Source organism: Felis catus, chromosome A3, assembly GCF_018350175.1.
Source record: "Felis catus isolate Fca126 chromosome A3, F.catus_Fca126_mat1.0, whole genome shotgun sequence".
NCBI lineage: Eukaryota > Metazoa > Chordata > Mammalia > Carnivora > Felidae > Felis > Felis catus.
Window position 1 is genome coordinate 11,824,376 of NC_058370.1, and position 19,030 is coordinate 11,843,405.

Genomic DNA, 19,030 nt, shown 5'->3' on the forward strand with positions numbered 1-19,030 from the left:
TTTATTCCCTCACCATTGGTGTCGGCACCTACTGTGGGGTGAATATACATGACGGCCCAGGGACACGGGACACAGTAGGCCCTCAGCAAATTGGTGCCCAGCCCCCAACCCCCGCAACTCCCTAACTTCCCTTCAGGGAGGCCAGCTACAATTTGGCGATTGTTAGAGAACTTTTTTTTTTTTTTCTTTTGGGAGGAAAGCTGCAAGTCATTAAGGGCTGCTCCCGGCCCGCGGGTCACCATTTCCTGTTTAGAAGAAAGAATCATCTCTCCTTTGGAACATGAAGCTCCCCCCACCCCCGGCATGACTCTGGGGCTCTGGGACGCCTGGGAGTCCTGCTCGGCTCCCCGCAGGAAACTGGCACCTTCAGCACCTTTTGTGCTCAGAACGGACACTCATTTTCTCCTGGCCCCAGGAGGGCCCCAGAGGTGAGGTCACCGTGACAACCAGCCAGGAGTGAATTATCCCAGCCTAGGACGCAAGCTAACCGTCTTCCCGTCCTGTCCTCGAGCAGGAAGCTGAATGACCCCTACCCTTTGGCCTGGCTTCTCACCCTCTCGGCTCCAGCCAGCCAATTTCCTTGCATCAAAGGCCATTTGGTACCCAGCAGCCAGACAGAGGTGTGGGTCCGACAGGGAGGCCAGAGTGGGGCCCGGAGCCCTTGGAAACAGGAAGCACATCCTCTGTCCCCTTCGTGCTCAGCGCATTCCACTCCCTCATCTGGGAGAAGCAGCTGGGGCAAAGCCGGCAGCCTGGGAGCTGGCTTCTCACCCTGTGGGCCTGGTCCGCCTCAAAATGGAAGGATGAATCGATCAGGGTCACATGTAAAGTGCAAGGAACCAGCGCATCCCACCCCCCACTGCTCACTGGCCCACAGGTGTTCCCACCCTCCCCATCAGACAGGACACCCAGGCTCAGAGGAAAACCCACGTGCACGAATAAAGTCCATGACAGTCAAAGTCAGAAGTCCAAAGCCACATGACGTTTAAGAGGACAGGATTTAAGCCTGTGTCGGGAATATCCGAGCTCCAAGGACCCCTGGCCCCTCCTCCCTTCCTGAAGGCCCTTTAAAACACCCACCCCTCTAGAAAACTAAGTAGACTTTCTTAATACATAAATTAACCACTTTATTGAATATCAATAAACTGTACATATAACTATACAAAACGTTTCCTTAGTACAAAATGTTGCTTGCAATATAAATACCAGTGTACCTTTAAAAATGTAAACATCTTCCTCCCAGGCCCACCTGTCAGACCCCAAAAATAGTTCTGGGAGACACATCGGTCAGGCTGAAGCACCCCACTCGGGCCCCCAACAAGTGACAGCAATTACTCACAGTCTCTTTTGAGACGTTGTTAAATTGCCCATGAAACAGGTGCCACCAGGACAAACAGGAGGCTGAAATAGCTGCCCAGGCCCGGGGGCAACCTGGGGTCCAGACCAGTCCTTGTGTCAGTGACCGCCCCCACAGGCCCTGGGGGTGAACCTGCGCGGTTAGTCACACCTCCTGGAGGGGTGGCCTGAGGGTTCCGGGTGGGGGAGGAGTGGGTTCCCCTGAGTGGGGGGAGCTTCCCATCAGTCTGTCTGCTTTTGTCCCGGAGCTCAAAGCAGCTGTATCCAAACACCTTTGGATACACAAACCCACACAGAGAGGCCAACTCCAGAACACTTGGCTGCAAGCCACCCTCCCCACCAGCCGTTCACAGAAACGTCCACGGGAAGGCCTCTCTCAGAGCCCACTGAGGCACCAGGGCAGAGAGAACTGGAAAAAGGTCCTCGGAGTCCTGCGGGGCAAACGCAGCCAAAAGGGGGAGCTCAGAAGGGAATTCCGTGGCAGTTGGAAGGATGGAGGCCGCAATGGCTGGGGGAGGGTCTGGAGAGGCAGAAGGAGCTTTGAGGGTCAGCGGGGGCCCCCCGAGCAGCCTGACTCTTGGTGCTTGTGCAGCAGGGACATGCGCGAAAAGGTTCGGGAGCAGGTCTTGCACTGATACTTCTTGACATCCGAGTGGGTCTGGAGGTGGGCCCGAAGGTTGGAGCGGTCGGCGAAGGCTCGGCTGCAGTGGGAGCAGGAAAAGGGCTTCTCTCCTGAGGACAGAAAACGGGAGAGTCGAGTGCTAAACCACTTGGGGTAACAGCTGGCATTTATTTGAAATCCTGGTCCCCCCACCCCGGCCTTTAGAAGCCAGATCACCCCAACCCTGAAGGAATCCCATGACCCAGAAAAACCAGGCCCTATTATCTGGTGCCCAAAGCCCTAGATGTGATCGGGAGTTCTGCCACCTCCCACCGGGTGACCTTGAGCAAGTCATCTGGCTTCTCTGAGCCTCCATTTGCTCATCGGTAAAATGGAGCTGTTCACCCCCGCACCTATAGGAGTCGGTAATCCAGAGACGGTAAGTAAAGCCCTCATCACAGCAAGCTGGCCGGGGGTGCTCAACACACCATGACCATGATGGTGACGGAATTTACTGAACACTTACTTTGTGCCAGGGACTCTCGCCTCATTTAGTCCCACCTCTGTCCTCAGTTTAGAAACGGTGAAACTGAGGCACAGAGAAGCCACGCAGGATATGCAGGGTCACCCAGCAAGAACCAAGCACCCTGATTCCAGAGCCCTTGATTTTAACTACTACACAGACGGCCTCTCAGGTAAGGGGGCTCTTGTGGGTACTCCTTATTATCACGCCGGGATCCACTTCATCGGGGGACAAAGCTGGAGTCAACCTTAAAGGCTCCCGGCCACACCCCTCCCCCCAGCAGGCTAGGCCACTTCTCTGAGCTGCTTCGGCATCACAGTGCTGCTGCCTGCCGACCATGTTCTTTCCTTCCCTTCGCTGTCAGTGATCTCAAGTCTTGAAATTCAGGGATCTCCCCTGGGTTCACCCCAAGCCTCTAGCCCAGGGCCTGGGACCCCGCCACAAGGCGACAGAAGCCTTTTACCTTATGACTTGTTTAGAACCCCTTTCTACCTGTGCTCCTCGTACCACCTGCCTGGCCCAGGCCGTGCTGAAAAGAGTCCTGCTCCCGGAGCTAGGTACACAGTACGTGCTCACTCAAGAAGTGTTTATACAAAGAGAAGTCTGTTGTTTTTTAAAGCCTCAGAGGAGCCTGACCCCTCAATCACCACCAGATAATGCTGTCCGCCAATTTTTCCCAATTCCTGCCCCAACGAAGACGATATAGTACACAGTCCGAAAACACCGACAATGTTATTGTGTTTTCTTGGGGGTGCGGCATTTCCTACTAAATAAGAAGGCCAAATAGTAGCTCATTAAACAAGTACTTATCAAGCTTCCACTATGTGCCAGCCAATAAAACTGAACGTTCTTTACTACAAAGTAAAATTCTATCCTCCCACTCTCAGCCTGATATGCCCCTAGGCCATGGCCCACTGGTTAAATCTGTGTTGGAATTCAAGAGCAGGGAATGAATGAATTCCATCAGCCTCTGGGTGCCTGGGGCACTGTGCTGGGCACCGGGAGGGAGGGGTCCAAAGTCAGATGCCTGAGGCTGACTGTGGAACAGTCCACTCAAAGGCTCAGTCTCCTGGGGCAGAGAGACAAGGCAACAGGCCACACCACGGAGCAGGGGGACTTAGCAGGAGGACTAGGGAAGGGATGTCTGAGTTAACTGGCTCGGTCACTATTGAGCACCCTCTGCATACTAGGCCAGGAAGGTCTGACGACTGCACTACAAGGTCCACATGAAGTTCTTCCTCCTTCACACACTCCCTGGTGAACTAAGGGCTTACTGGACACAGATCTGGGTAAGGGGGCACGGAGTCCTATTTCCCCAGGGCACGGAGAGCCACTACCCTCTCACCTCCTTGACAGAAGTGAAGCGACCCTGGCTCCAGCCTTCTGAGCTGTGACTTGGGAAAGTGATTTCCTTCTGTGCCTCAGTTTCCTGATCTGTAAGGTGGGGGTTACAACGGCACCTCCTTCCTGGGGCTGTCGATTTACTGCATTAACCCAGGTAAAGGAGGCCCTGGGCAATACCCTTCCCACACAGCAAGTGCTCAGTGAACGCTACCTTTATGCTGCCTAGGCTCAGACACAACCATGAACAAAGGAGGGAGGCCTTGGTAGGATGTGATGGGGTGGGGGGGTCTGTGTGTGCAAGCAGCAGGCACAGACCTGCACCCCTTGCGGATCCCCCACCCCCGCAGACGTCTTTATGGTGATCCTGGCGAGTGTGAAATCGGCACCAGGCCGGCGGGGACAAAGGCCGCCGAGGGGGGGCACTGTACATGCGATACTCCCCGGATTAAAGGGGACTGACACGCTGCGGGCCAGCAGCTGAGGCCGGGAACAGGTGCTGGGCACCACTGGCCCATGCACCTGCTCCACTCCCCCAGCCCCCACCCACTGGGCCCACCATTAAGACACACAATGGGAGTCAATGAGGATGGTGATGGTGCATTTCAACAGGCTTTTTGTGTCTGAGCCATGCCTTTACATGAAAATAATGTCAGGGTGGGAGGGGGGAGAAGCTGGGGGGCTCAGGGGAGCACCCCAATGGTTTCAACTCCCCCAAATAGAGCCCTCTTCAGCCCAGGACAGAGGCCTGGCAGTCGGCGGGACCTTTACATCAGGTCCCTTTAAAATCAGGGCTGTGTGTGCATGAAGTGAGAGAGACGAGGGTGGGGTGGGGGGAGGGGGGTCGTCTGCAAGCCGGGGGGGGGGGGGGGGGGGGGGGGCGCGCGGGGATGCCCGGGACACTTTGTGGGAGTCATAATATCAATAATGCCTGCAAAACGCCAGGCCTAAACAAACCACCCCACTGACCCTCATGGCTCAGAGGTCAGCCACTGGGCCAGGAAATGCCAGAACTGAGGTCTCCAAACCCGTCAGCCTGACCCCAAAGCTGCTGGCTACGACCCTTGAACCTTCTCCCAAAGTCACACCCCAAAGAGCAGCCACCTTTCAAGTTCTGAAAGGACGCAGCGGCTACCTTTTCCACATTTCCAGAGAGTTAAAGGATAGAAAAGTCTCCATTTCACAATTTTCTACACATTTAGTCTCATGTTTTTGAAACGCAGGTAGAACTGCGTTTTCTGCCGGCAAAGGTATTCCCAGGGCCGCAAGATAGGACTAAGTTTATCTAGTCCACGGTGGGGGCAGGGAGAGCAGCCCTGAGAACCATGATAACAAATTATTATGAAGTGATTAAGGAGACACTGAATCTTGATACCCGCCCTAACAAGTGCTCTCAGAGTCCTGAGGCTCAGAGAGGTTCAATCACTTGCCCAAGTTCACACAGCACGGAAGCGGCGCGAACATCAAAAACATTTCTGTTCAGGGGGCACCGGGGTGGCTCAGTCAGCTGGGCGCCCCAACCCTTGATTTCGGCTCAGGCCACGATCTCACGGTTGTGTGAGTTCGAGCCTCGCATCAGGCTCTGTGCTGACCCTGTGGAGCCTGCTTGGGATTCTCTCCCCTCTCTCTGCCCCTCCCCCACGCGCCTGCTGGCTCTCTCAAAATAAACAAACATTAAAAAACAACATTTTCGTTATCACGTATCGAGTGGTGGCCCAGGTGCTTTCTGCATATGCTTTCTTTCATGTAACCCGTGCAGAACCCCCACATTTTACAGACGAGGAAACTGAGGCCAGAGAGGGGACACAGCAGAGCAAGGTTGGAAGAAGTTCTGCAAGCAGGATTCTGAGCCAGGTGGGGGGTCTGACAACATCCTGCCTGGCTGGGGAGGGGGTGGGGGTGGGGAGGGCGGGGCGCGGTGGGCTCCTTCACACCTGGCCCCACAGCTAGGTGTTGGTCGCACCTTTCCCCGGACCCCCAACTCCAGCCCATCCGGCGAAGGATCGGAGGCTTCGGAGTCTCACAAAGTCACCCACCCAGCCCATCTGCCTGGCTGACCGGCGAATAGTGCGTGTGGCCGCCCGGCGTCTCCGAGCGCCGCGAGCAGGCCCGAGCCTCAGTTGGCGCACCCCGAAAGCGGCAGCCGGCCCGGCCCCCCACCCTGACCTCCCGGCCGGCCGACAGGCGGAGGCGGGGGCGCGGGCGGGAGGGCGGCGGCCCGCAGGGACACTCACCGGTGTGGGTCCGCACGTGGCCCTGCAGCAGCCAGGGCCTGGAGAAGGCCTTCCCGCAGGTGCCGCAGACGCAGGGCAGCGTGTGGCTGCGGATGTGCATCTTGAGGGCGCCCAGGCTGAGGTATTCCTTGTTGCAGTACTTGCAGCTGAAGGCCTTGCGAGTCTGGGAGTCCTTGGCCACGGAGAGCCCGGCCAGCTGCGCGGGCAACCGGCCCAGGCCTGGGAAGGCAACGTAACCCTCGGCCTCCAGGGAAGAGGCCGAGGTGGAGGAGAAGGACGAAGGGGCCGGCGAGGGGGGGCTGGGCGGCTGCGAGCCTTTCCCGCTGTCGTCGTCCGACAGGGAGGTCAGCTCCGCAGCCTTGGGGACCTCCTGGGGCAGAAGGGCGGCCCAGCCGATGGGCTGGGCTTGGGGCGCCAGGAGAGAGTCCCAGATGAGCGTGGGCAGAGAGGCCGTGGGGTTGAGGACCTCGGGAGGCGGGATGGCCGCCAGCAGGTGGGCCTGGTCGTAGGGCTGCTGGAAGGTAAACTCTGGGGGGAGACGGAGAAAAGGGCAGGGTCAGGCATTCGGTCGGTCGCGCAGTCAGTCAACAAACCGTAGCCTGCTGGGGGCGGGGGCGGGGGCGGAGGGGGGGGGGGCGGCGCGCGGGGCCGGCGCTCAGTACTTACTGGAGGGAGGAAAGAATCGCGGCCCCGACGGCCCGTCTTGCCCGCCCGGAGCCCCTCTTCACCCCGGCCGCCCCGCTCGCCCGCCCCGGCCTCCAGATCTCACGCGCAGGGCGCCGCCCAGCCCCGACTCGGGGGCGGGGGGGGCCCTGCCCCTGCGTCCCCGCCAGGCCCCGGCCCCCTCCTTTCCCCAGTCGCCCCGCCCCGCTTCTCCCCTGTCGGCCGCCGAGCAGACAACTCACGCAAGACCACCGCCCTCGGAAAGCCCTCCTCCAACAGTCCATTCACCTGCCCTGGGCTCCTCACACCCCTCCGCACACCGCCCCGCGCCCGGCCCCTTGGCTCCATTTTGGGCCCAGGATTTTGCCCCCGACTCCCCCCTCCTTCCTCCGTCCCAGCCAGCCTTCGCCGGTCTCCCCGAAGCCCCCCGGGGTCCCTCACCCCGTCCACTCACCTGGAGAAGAGTCGTGCAGCTCGCTGTAGTTGGGCCTCCGGCGGGAGCAGGCGGACTTCCTGACGAGGAAAGAGCGCGGCATGGTGGCCAAAGCAGCCGGGGGTCGCCGGTTCGCACAGGGGTCGCGAGGGACTCCACCCGCGAGGCCGTGCCGCTGCGCTCTGAGTAGAGACGCGCCGCCAACTCCTTTAAGTACGCCAGCCTCTGGAGGGGCGTGGTCGAAGGATGCCACGCCCCTTTGTCACCTCGGCGCCAATCGAGGCGCGCCTTCGCCGGAGGCCACGCCCTGAGCAGGTGCGCCGGGGCTGGCGGGGCTCGCGCCGCGTGGCGCTGGGGGCCGGGCGGGGGCCGCTCGGAGGCCCGGCCGCGGGCGCTGCTCCGATCGCCCCGCGGCGGATTGCCGGGGGCGGGCGCAGGGAGCCCCAGGCGAGGCGGGACCCCCTTCGGTACCCCGCGCGCCCGCCTGCCCAGCGATGCACCGCCGTCTGCTTCTGGCGCCCCCTGGCGCCGCCCGCCGCGGGTCTGGACACCTGACGTTCCGAAACCGCCTCCGCCTCAGGCTTGGGGAGGGGGCGGAAATATCCTCGGCCAGGCTGGCGCCTCGCAAAGAGCGTGGGATTCACGAAGTACTATACACATTTCGGGGGAGGCTGCGAGGAAATGAACACCTTCACGTGGCTGCTGGTAGTGTGAAATGCCACAGCCTCTTTTGCAAAGCAATCTGGCATCATCTAGCAAAAGGCATCCGTTCCTTCACTTAGCAAATGTTTACTGAGCACCCGCTACGTGCCAGTCACTATTCCCGGAGCTGGGGACACATTCCTGAGCAAAACACTCGGGGTCTCTACCTGTAAAGTGTAGCTCGCCGTACGGTGGGGGAGAGAGACGAAAGTAAACAGATAATTATTAAGCAAAGGGAAGTGTGCTTTGATGGGGGGAGGCCACAGGACGCTGTGACAGTCAAGAAACGGGTCACCTGACAGGGGGTCGGGGCAACTTCCCAGAGGAAGTGAAGAAATACCGAGGGGAAAGGCCCGAGGTAAGACTCGGCCTACTTCAGAGTCTTTGAGAGCAGCTCCCAGGGATGGGGGTGGGGTGGCCAAGCCTGAGAGGTCAGATCTGCTGGGCCTCCAGGGCCTAGAGGAGTTTGAACTTTGCCCCAAGGACACTGGGAACCAAGACAGGATTTTCAGCTGAGGAGGGACCTGTTTAGAGTCTGGTTGAGAAAGATCACTCTGGGCAGGTGGGAGAAAGAAGTGGGGAAGGGAAGGGCTGAGGCAGGACTTCTCGCCTCTCTGGGGCGTCATCAATACTGTGTCTAAAGGATCTAACGCTGGGCTCCACAGTGGGGGCACCGACTGGTCCCATGTGGCATGGGCCCAGGGGAGGGACAGCTGGAACCTCACCCTCAGCTCTCCCGGGGACCCACCACTCCAGAGAGGGCCATGGCAGGCCTGGGGTGGGGGTGGAGGTACAGAAATAAATCCATAAATAAGTCCCATCCCACTTGTTTTCATCTATGAAGCAAGGGCTATGAAAACCTGTAAGTCCCACTACTCACCACCTAGAATGAGGGCAGGGACAATTGTCTGTTTGGGACAACTGTGTTCTAGTTGCTGAGTCGAGTCTAGGGTAGGGGGAGAGATGGGCCATATGCAGTCACTACTTAGAATACACCCCTCTCCTGTGTCTATTTAGTTCCAAAATATGATTCTCCGCATGCAGCCAGAGGGAGGAGTAAGACCATGTCTCTCCGCTGAAACCCTCCCATGTTCCTGTCTCACCCAGAGTAAAAGCCAAAGTCCTCACCACAGCCCTCCGCCCTGCTGATCTGACCTCTGCTGACCTTGTCTTGAGCCACTCTCCCCATTCCCCCGGCACAATGATCCCCCCCCCCCCACTTCTTTGTGTTCCTCCACATCCCAGCCCTTTACCACCACAGGACCTTGGCACCTGCCAGCCCCCCCCCCCCTCTCTTCCCCCAGATCTTCACCTGGCTGGCTCCTTTTCAGTCTCTGTTTCAACATTTTTCACTAATGGCTCAGCCTCATCAGTGATGAGAGAAATGCAAATTAAAACCACTGGTGAGATACCATTTCACACCCATCAGAAGAACAAAAAGTTAAAATTTGGTCAATATCAAGTGTTGAGGAGGGTGTGAGGGCAGCAGGACTTTTGTCCCATGCGGAGGACGGTGTCAATGGGCACAACCACTTTGAAAAAGCTTGGCATGATCTAGTAACAGTCTACTCCCAGGCCAGCAGGCATCCCAGGGATTCTCAGCCCTGGCCGCAGATTAGATTCCGCTAGGGAACACCCAAGCCTGGGCCCACCTCCACATACACCCTGATTTAATCAGTCGGGGGGGGGGGGGGACTGATTAATAATAAACATATTAACATGTTTTTCAAACTCTCCAGGTGATTCTACTGAGCACTGCTGCCCAGACCCAAACTCAGAAGAGACAAGAGAATATTCACTAAACCCTTGCTCCTAATAGCAAGAATTTGGGAACGACCCAAATGTTTATCAACGGTATCATGGATTAACGAACGATGGTACAATCCCATAATGGAAGAATGAATGACCCCTATCTCCAGGGTAAGGAGTCCAGGGGCCGCTGGTGCGCAGACACCATCGCCTGGCCTCCGGGTTTCCATTTTCCTGGGTCGGTCAGGCACCTGCGCTCGGGAAGAGGTGGAGGGCGGCGGAGGACCTTTCTCGGATCAAGGCCGTCCCCTCCTTTCGGATGGAATCGTCCCCGCCCTCGCTCCCCTCCCTCTTGGAAGCGGCGGAGACCGCGAGGTGGGAGGGGGCTACGAACGAGGCCCCGGGGCCACAGACCAGCTCCCCGAGGTGCTGCCCCAGGGCCATATGGCCGGGAAAAGCGAGGCGACACTTTTGATGCAGTGGTGTCAGGTCCGCCCGGAAGTGGGCGGCCTCTGGGGCGAAGCTGCAGCGAACCGGGCCGGGCCGGGCGTTCGCTCCCCGCTCCCCGCCCTGGGGCGCGGTCCTCAGGCGCCCTCTGCTGGCCGAGGCGCTCCCTGAGGCCGCTTCGCCTGAGCCGCCACGCTCGAGGCTGGGAACACATGCCACTAATGGGGGTGAAAACTGGTACACCTGTCTTGGAGGACAGTCTGGGAATATCTAATGTGACCAGGAAAGGCCTCTGAGGGGAAGACACATTTGAACAGAGGCCTGCGTTTTCCACAGGTGTCCGTCCCCCACTAAAAGTAAAAACAGTAACTAAAAATGTGACACCCAAACAGAAAAGAAAGTCTCCTTCATCCCAGATATCCATTTCTCTCCCCAAAGGCAATTATTTTTAACCAGTGCTTTGTATGATCTCCCGGGGGGTCCTTATAGAAACAAGGAGACATATATGTAGACTAACGTACATGCCTTCTTTAGGTACCACAAATGGGAGCCCACACGCTAGCCTGTATCTTGCTTTATCCTCCCAAGTAACAATATTCAGTATCTTGAAAATTGTTCCAGATCATTACATGCAGTTTCCTTAATCTTTTGCAAGACTGAAGACCCTTCCATTGTATGGATTATACTACAATGGCAGGATGTATTTAACAAGAGGACTTTCCCTCCCAGAGACTTCAGGTTAGATTACAATTTTTCCGCTCCTATAAACAACGTGGCAATTTCCATGGATGTGTTGAACACACATCTGTGCACTCTGGGTCAAAGGTGCCGTTATACAAAATGTTGATACATTTGTCCAAACATCGTCCAAAAAGGTTAAACTAAATTATAGTTCCACCAGCAGGGAAGTGAGGGCCCCTTCTTAAAAACTGGCCAGGCAGGGTATACTCTAACTTTTTTATCTTTGCCCATCTGATAAAGGAAAGTGAGACCTCCTAGTTGCAATTTGCATTTCACAGAATGGGGTGGAGCATTTTTACGTGTTCCAAAGCCATTCTGTTTCTCCGTGTTCAAACTATCCCTTCATGTCCTTTGGTCATGGAATCGATGAAATTCTTAATTGCCAAGAACTCTTTGTATATTAGGCCACTTGGCCCCTGTTGATTAGATCATTAATCGGGTGGCTGAATCAGAGTCAAAGAGTTAATCTTGACCAGGAAGAAGACGATGTCTACAGAAAGTTCAAGGAATGAGCCAAGGCTCAACCACCACCCTTATCCTTCCTTGATTTAAAAAACAAAGCTTCTTCGAGTGTCTCACACTTGCCTGAAAGCAAACAGTGATTCAGCCTTGGGCCTATGACCCCAGAGGACCTGTGAAGGAGTCAAAATCACCATCCCAGGATATAAATGGCTTTCAAGGGAGATTTTGGGTCAAAGTCTGTTGAATGTGGCCCCGAGTTGGGGGCTCCCAGAAAAGATGTGCAAACCCTTTTCGTTCCAATTTGCTGAGCACCTTCTGTGTGCCTGGTTCTGTGCAGGAGCCTCACTCCTATGGTATCTCTGTAGCCTCCCAAGGTAGTATTTGATGCTCTTACACTCAAGCCAATGCCCATCTGGAGACCATTTAATATATTATGGTGCAGTCATATTACACACCTGTCAAAAGGGAGAAAGCTCTGCATGTAATGGATGAGGGATCATCAAGACATTAAGTGGTAAAAACCAAAGTGCAGAACAGCATGCACAATGTAATACCATTTGCATAGAAAGTGGGGGAAATATATAGGTATTTCCTAGAGACACAGAAGCCACCTCTGGAGGGAGACACAAGAAACTGGTAACCGTGATTGTCTCTCAGGAGGGGATCTGGGTGGCTGCCAGGCAGGGGTGGCAGGGAGAGGCTTTACCACATCCCACATCCCAGGTCTTTTTCTTTTTATCATGTGCAAGTTGGGGCGCCTGGGTGGCGCAGTCGGCTAAGCGTCCGACTTCAGCCAGGTCACGATCTCGCGGTCTGTGAGTTCGAGCCCCGCATCGGGCTCTGGGCTGATGGCTCAGAGCCTGGAGCCTGTTTCCGATTCTGTGTCTCCCTCTCTCTCTGCCCCTCCCCCGTTCATGTTCTGTCTCTCTCTGTCCCAAAAATAAATAAACGTTGAGAAAAAAAAAAAAATTTATCATGTGCAAGTATTAGCCTCATTAATTTTAATAGGGTAGCACAAGTCATCCATCATAGGACTTGTTAAATACCTAATAGTCCAATCAATGGAATATTTTACAGCTGTTAAAATGTCAAAGACCATCTGTGTATATAAACCCTCCATGGCTCCCATCTCATAGGAAAACCCAACGTTTGCATTACACCAGGAGGCCTAATGCAGGGTCCGGCCCTCGTGGCCCCTCCGAGCTGATGAGGCACCAGCCACAATGGACCACACCGGGCATGCTCCGGCTCCGGTAATTTGCATGTGATGTCCCCTTCCCCTGGAATGTTTTCCCTCCAGAGGGCCTCCAGGCTCATCCCCCTCATCTCCTCAGGGAAGCCTTCTCTGGCACCATTTCGTCAGCCACCCACCCCTTCTCTCTCCAGTCCTCATTCCCTTATCTCCCTCCCTGTTTGACTTTTCTCCCCTGCAACTCAACCACTACCTGACATTGTGTATGTTTTACTTTTTTGCTGATTGCCCTTTAGACCAGAGGTTGCCAAATACAGCCCATGGACCGAATCCAACCTAAGGTTTGCCTTTTATGGCCCCTTGTGCTAAGAATGGCTTTTACAGGAGCATCTGGGTGGTTTGGTCGGTTGAGCGACCAACTCTTGATTTCAGCTCAGGTCATGATCTCACGGTCTTGGGATGGAGCCCAGCGTGGGATTGGGCTCCACACTGAGGGTGGAGCCTGCCTGGGATTCTCTCTCTCCCTCTGACCCTCCCCAACCTGCCTCATTCTCTCCCTCTCTCCCCACCCCACCCCCTGCCTCAAATAAAAAAAATAATAAAAAGTAAAATAAAAAAAAAGAATGGCTTTTACAGATGACTGTTTGCAATCGATTTGAGGATGGGGAACACTAACTTGGAATCCCAATTAAAAGCAAAATGTAAGTCTTCAAAAGAGAATTCCATTCCTCTCTTTCGTAGACCTGTATTATCAAAAAATTATCTTTAAATATTACATTTTTAAAGAATGTTTATTTACTTACTTTTGAGAGCGAGAGAGCATACACAGAAGAGGCAGATAGAGGGAGACAGAATCCAACGCAGGACTCAAACTCACAAACCATGAGAGCATGACCTGAGCCGAAGTTGGGACACTTAACTGACTGAGCCAGCCAGGTGCTCCTAAATATTACATTTTGTCAACAACAAAAAAAAATTGTGGAAATGTATTTTCTCTTATATAGGTACCTACATAATGTCCTCACTACTGAGGCCTAAAACCTAAATATTCACTCTCTGCTCTAGACGGCTCCATTGGGGCAGGACCAGTTTTATTTACTGCTCTGACCTACGCACCCCGAGAGGAGGTGCTTAATAAATATTAGCCAAATGGATGAATGAACTGCTAGACTTTTAAGTGAAAAACAAAAAGTCAAGGGAACAGCATATCTAATAGGCTGCCTTTTGTGCAGAAGTAAATAAGATAATATCCACCCCGTGGGCACAGACTATCTGTGAAAGGTGACCCAAGAATCTGGTAGCATCTGAGGAGGGAAGAGGACAGGGGTAGGAAGGAGGCTTCAGTTTTCTTTTTTATGTTTATTTTTGAGAGAGAGAGAGAGAACAAGCAGGGGAGGGGGAGGGGCAGGGAGACAGGTGGGGGACAGAGGATCCGAAGCAGGCTCTGTGCTGGCAGAAAAGACAGCCCAATGTGGGGCTCAAGCTCACGATCTGTGAGATCATGACCTGAGCCAAAGTCGAACACTGAACCAACTGAGCCACCCAAGTGTCCCTTCTCCTAACCCTTTCTGAAGGATATGAATGTTTTATTTTAGATACACATGTGACAATTACAAATAAACGGCTTTGTCATGAAAAAAAGCCAACCACAAAACCAAGACTATACTGATTGCCCCTGAGACGTGGTTTCTTTATCTATTCATTGGGGTAATAAGAAGGGGGTAGTTCTGGAACAATCCTGGGTAACTGGAAGGAGGTGATCACCCTGGTTCAAAGGCAGTTGTCCCAGGCCTCGAGGGCGGCAGGTGTCTGTGTGTGGGGGCTGAGGGATGCCCTGCAGCCGGGCCTCCCCACACCTGGCGTGCTGATGCTCCCGCTGGTGCTCCAGGCCCAAGACGGGTCGCTGGGATCTCCTCTAGGTGCAGAGCGCGCCTTCCCCCTGCTAATCTCCGTGCACTGCCACCAGGGGTTCGCACACACACTATCTCTCCAACTGTCTCGTGCCCTAATTTGGCCTTGGCAGCCTCGCCCGTCGGACTGGACTGATATCCCCCCGTTAGCTTCACCTTCCTGGCAGAAGGCTGACCCTGTCTCCAGGAAAAACCCCAGGAGCCTCCTCTCTCCCCCACCCACACCCACTTCCACACCTGTAGACGCTTGTGCCTCTCTGACCCGCTGTGTGGGGGAGATCTTGGCAAGCAGGAGAAAGTGAGCACAAACGATTTTCTCAGGTCAGAGTCGGCTCTTCGCTTCAGACTCAAAATAAGCTCCAAACCCTGCTCGTGGCCCCCGAGCGGCTCCATCACCTTCACTCTCCCCGCCTTGCTGGTCATACAGGTTCTTTCCCGTAGCAGGGGGAACGCCCTTATGCTCCTCTGCCCAGGACAGCCTTTCCCAGCTCTTCCTAGAGCTGGCCTCAGTTCAAACATCACCTCAGAGACACTAATACCATCTCACTCTCCCATCTCTTGCACACCGGCCCATTTGATTCCCATGGCAAGATTATCAGTCCCATTTTATAGATAAGGAAACTGAGGCTCAGTGAGGTGAAATACTGACGTGCCCAAGTCACAGCGAGCGAGAGGCAGAGGGTACCCGGCCTAAGAGGCTAGGATATGGTGATAACCCAGCCGGCCACAGACAAGGTCTCTGTGCCCAGTGGAGCTCACAGGTGAGGGAGGGAGATAGTAGCAGGCCACTCAGCAGCCCCAAGGGACCCCAGTTGAGTCAGAGGAGTGAGATGCAAACTGACTCCAGGCTGAGGTCACAAGGATGGGCAGGTGAGAGGGGAAGGGAAGTGAAAGAACATTCAGGCAGCAGTGACCATGATTAAGAAGCCCAGGGGCAGATGAGTGTTCCAGGATGGGAAAACAGTTCACATGCTCTGTTCAGAGCCCCAGGCCCAGGTCAGTGCTGCTGCTGCTTTTATTTTTTTTTAAGTTTATTTATTTTGAGGGCGGGGGGTGGGGAGGGAGAGCACAAGCAGGGGAAGGACAGAGAGAGAGGGAGAGAGAAAGAATCCCAAGTAGGCTCCTCACTGTCAGTGCAGAGCCTGATGTGGGGCTTGAACCCATGAACTGTGAGATCTTGACCTGAACCAAAGTCGGAGGCTTAGCCATCTGCGCCACCCAGGCACCCCCTGCCAGTTAAGATAAAAAATGTTCAAATGGAGTTTAGGAAATCACGATGTTTTTAATATTTGCATTTAATATATTAACACTTAAAAAAACTTTTTAATATTTATTTTTGAGAGAGAGAGAGACTGTGAGCCAGGGGAGGGGCAGAGAGAGACAGAGACAGAATACGAAGAAGCAGGCTCCAGGCTCCGAGCTGTCAGCACAGAGCCCGATGCAGGGCTCGAACTCACGAGCCGTGAGACCATGACCTGAGCCGAAGTCAGACGCTTAACCGACTGAGCCACCCAGGCTTCCCAATATATCAACACTTCTAAGACATATGCACAAATCACTACACAGCACAAAGCTGAGGCCCAGACAATAGACAAGTCCCATTCCCTCAACTACACCCACCACCCAGGTCAGGAGCTAAAATCTCCAGGGTCACTTCAGAAGCCCACATGTGTACAAACACACACACACACAAGCCCTCTAACCTTCACCTGTATGTTCTCATGGGTCTTCGAGGTAGTTTTGCCAGATAAAGCCCAGATGCCCCATTAAATTAGAATTTCAGATGAACGACAAACAGGCTTTTAGTGTAAGACTGGGACAGACTTATTCTTTATCTGAAATTCAGACTTAACTGGGCTTCTTGTATTTTTATTTGCTAAATCTGGTAGCCCGGCTTGGAGACTGGCTCCAATGAGCACTTCCAGCATAATCTATAACCGGTCTTCTGTTGATGGGTAACCGGGTTGCTTCTCAAGAACAATAGTCCCCTGAAAATCCCCACACAAAGGACTCTGACCTTACCTACAATTGTATCTGCAGGGTGTGTTCCAAAAAGTGGCTTAGTCACTTCTCTGCCTGGATTCCTGTGGCCGGGCTGCTGAGGCCTCCAGTGCTTTGGACAAGCGCCCTCTCAGTCTCTGGGGCACGTTTCTCTCTCTCTCTCTCTCGTCTCTGCCATTTCTGCCTGTCTCTGCTTTTTTCCCTATTTCTGCCTCTCTCTCATCCTCTTTCCCTTAGATCCAGCAGCTCTGAATAATAAAACACTCAGAGAGCAGGCAAAAATGTATTTGTAAGGACACCCACTCTGTCTCGGTCTAGAACAGTCAAGCTGGAAACAATCTAAATACTCGCTAAAGTACAGCCCCGCCTCACCAGCAGCACCATGCAGCCATTAAAAATAACACCAGACCAACACGGAAAGATGTTGTGGCTACATCATGGGAGTGAAAATGCAAGTTAACGAGACGTGAAGCATTTGCCCATTTTACATTTCAGTCAAAAATAATGATGGCTCAGAGCGCCTGGGTGGCTGAGTTGGTTAAGCCTCCGACTTAGGCTCAGGTCCTGATCTCGCAGTTCCTGATTTCCAGCCCGGAGTGGGGCTGTGTTGACAGCTGGAGCCTGCTTCAGGTTCTGTGACTCTCTCTCTCTCTCTCTCTCTCTCTCTCTCTCTCTCTGCCCCTTCCCCACTCACGCTCTCTCAAAAATAAGTAAGCATTTAAAAAAAATATATGGTGACTCAAGGACACGTAAATATTCTACTATTGATGGGATTAGTTGTCAGTGGGGGTGAAGTGGTTTCAACTTTCTTCTTTGTATTTTTCTATCCTCCTGTCTTGTTATTTTCTTAACAATAAGCATTATGATTTTATGGGGCACCTGTGTGGCTCAGTTGGTTAAGTGTCTGACTTCGGCTCAGGTCATGATCTCACGGTTCGTGGGTTCGAGCCCTGTGTAGGTCTCTGCTGACAGCTCAGAGCCTGGAGCCGGCTTGAGATTCTGTGTCTCCCTCTCTCTCTCTGCCCTTCCCCCACTTGCACTATGTCTCCGTATCTCAAAAATGAATAATGTTAAAAACAAATAATAAGCATTAGGATTCGAAACACTGTACATATTTGCTTCATAATTTTCAGCACTGTGTATATTTTCTATCTATCTATACAAATTTATAAACAGGTATCACTATTTTCTTTTCTGAACCATTTAAGAGTAAATTAGAGACATCATGTCCTTTACTTTTAAACTTCTCTATGCAGGGTGCCTGGGTGGCTCACTCGGTTGAGCATCTGACTTCAGCTCAGGTCATGACCTCACAGCTCGTGAGTTCAAGCCCCAAGTCAGGCTCTGTGCTGACAGCTCGGAGCCTGGAGCCTGCTTCAGATTCCATGCCTCCCTCTCTCTCTGCCCCAACCCACTCACATTCTGTCTCTGTCTCTCTCAAAAATAAATAATAAAACATTTTTAAAAATTTAAACTTCTCTATGCAAATTTAGGAACAAGGATATCCCCCTATGCAACTGTAATATAACCATCAAAATTGGGAAACCTAACATTGATACAATACTGTTCCTTACATGCCACAGTCCATATTCCAGTGTCAGCAATTGGACCAATGATATCCTTTATGGTGACCCTCACCTATCAAGGGTCCAAACACAGCACTGAAGTCAGCTACCACACCTCTGTAGGCTCCTTTGACCTTGACAGTTAGGAAGCTCTGGCTGTTTTGTAGAATGTCCCTCAATTGGGATGATTTGCCTGACAATTCCTTATGGTTACATCAGGTTAAATGTTTCTGCCGTATCTTCAGGTGTATCCCATCGAGTCACCCATGGTTTGCCCCATTATCGAGGATACTTTTTTTGAAAGACCGCGAATGGGGGAGGGGCAGCGAGAGCTGGAGACAGGATCCGAAGCGCGCTCTGCGTTGACAGCAGCGAGCCCGATGCCGATCTCGAACTCACGAACTGCGAGATCATGACCTGAGCCACCCAGGCTCCCTGAGGATGTTACCTTTAATCACTCAGTGAAGAAGGTGTCTGCTAGGTTTTTCCATTACAAAGCTGCTAATGTTCCCTTTGTAAATAATTTCTGGGGAGATCATTTGAGACCAAATAGTCCAGATCATTTTTAGAATCGGAAAAGGTTTCACTAAAGTCTTACAACCTGTTAAGGACTGAGCTTGTCCACCTGATTCTAACCACCACCTAAGCCGCTGCCCCACCCAAGCTACAACAGGTTTGCGGTAACACTAGCCTACCTCACATTCTATAATAGGATTTGCTAAACTAGCCTAAGGATGCATTTTACCTGAGGTCCTTTCTAAAAGATAGACTCCCAGGCCCCACCCACACCTACCAATCAGAATCTCCAAGGGAAGGGCCTGAGAATCTATTTTATAGTAAGTGACTCCCAGGTAATTCATGTCTTCAGGCCAAGTTTGGGAAACACCTCACTTAATAATAGCAGCTTAGTCACCAAACATTTACAGCTGCTAGCTGCTTAGGTGGGGCCGGGCACTGAGTGGTCTCAGGGATGGGTGGGGGGAATAGTGGTGACATTGGTAGCTCATTTATTAAGCACTTATTTTGTTCCAGGCCCTGTCCTAATGCTTTCTGTGGACTATTTAACTAGATTCCCATAACTCTATTAAGGAAGACACTCATTAATCCCAT

General features: G+C 53.4%; 1 protein-coding gene across 1 annotated transcript; it reads right to left on the reverse strand.

The window, feature by feature from the left end:
- Nucleotides 1–1,106: 1,106 nt before the first annotated feature.
- Nucleotides 1,107–7,402, reverse strand: SNAI1 (snail family transcriptional repressor 1). Its single transcript, XM_023251115.2, has 3 exons — nt 7,173–7,402; nt 6,056–6,583; nt 1,107–2,088 (listed from the first exon to the last, which is right to left on the reverse strand). Exons 1-3 carry the CDS (start codon nt 7,252–7,254, stop codon nt 1,904–1,906), a joined length of 795 nt encoding a protein of 264 aa, XP_023106883.1. The 5' UTR covers nt 7,255–7,402; the 3' UTR covers nt 1,107–1,903.
- Between the last annotated feature and the right edge of the window lie 11,628 nt (nt 7,403–19,030).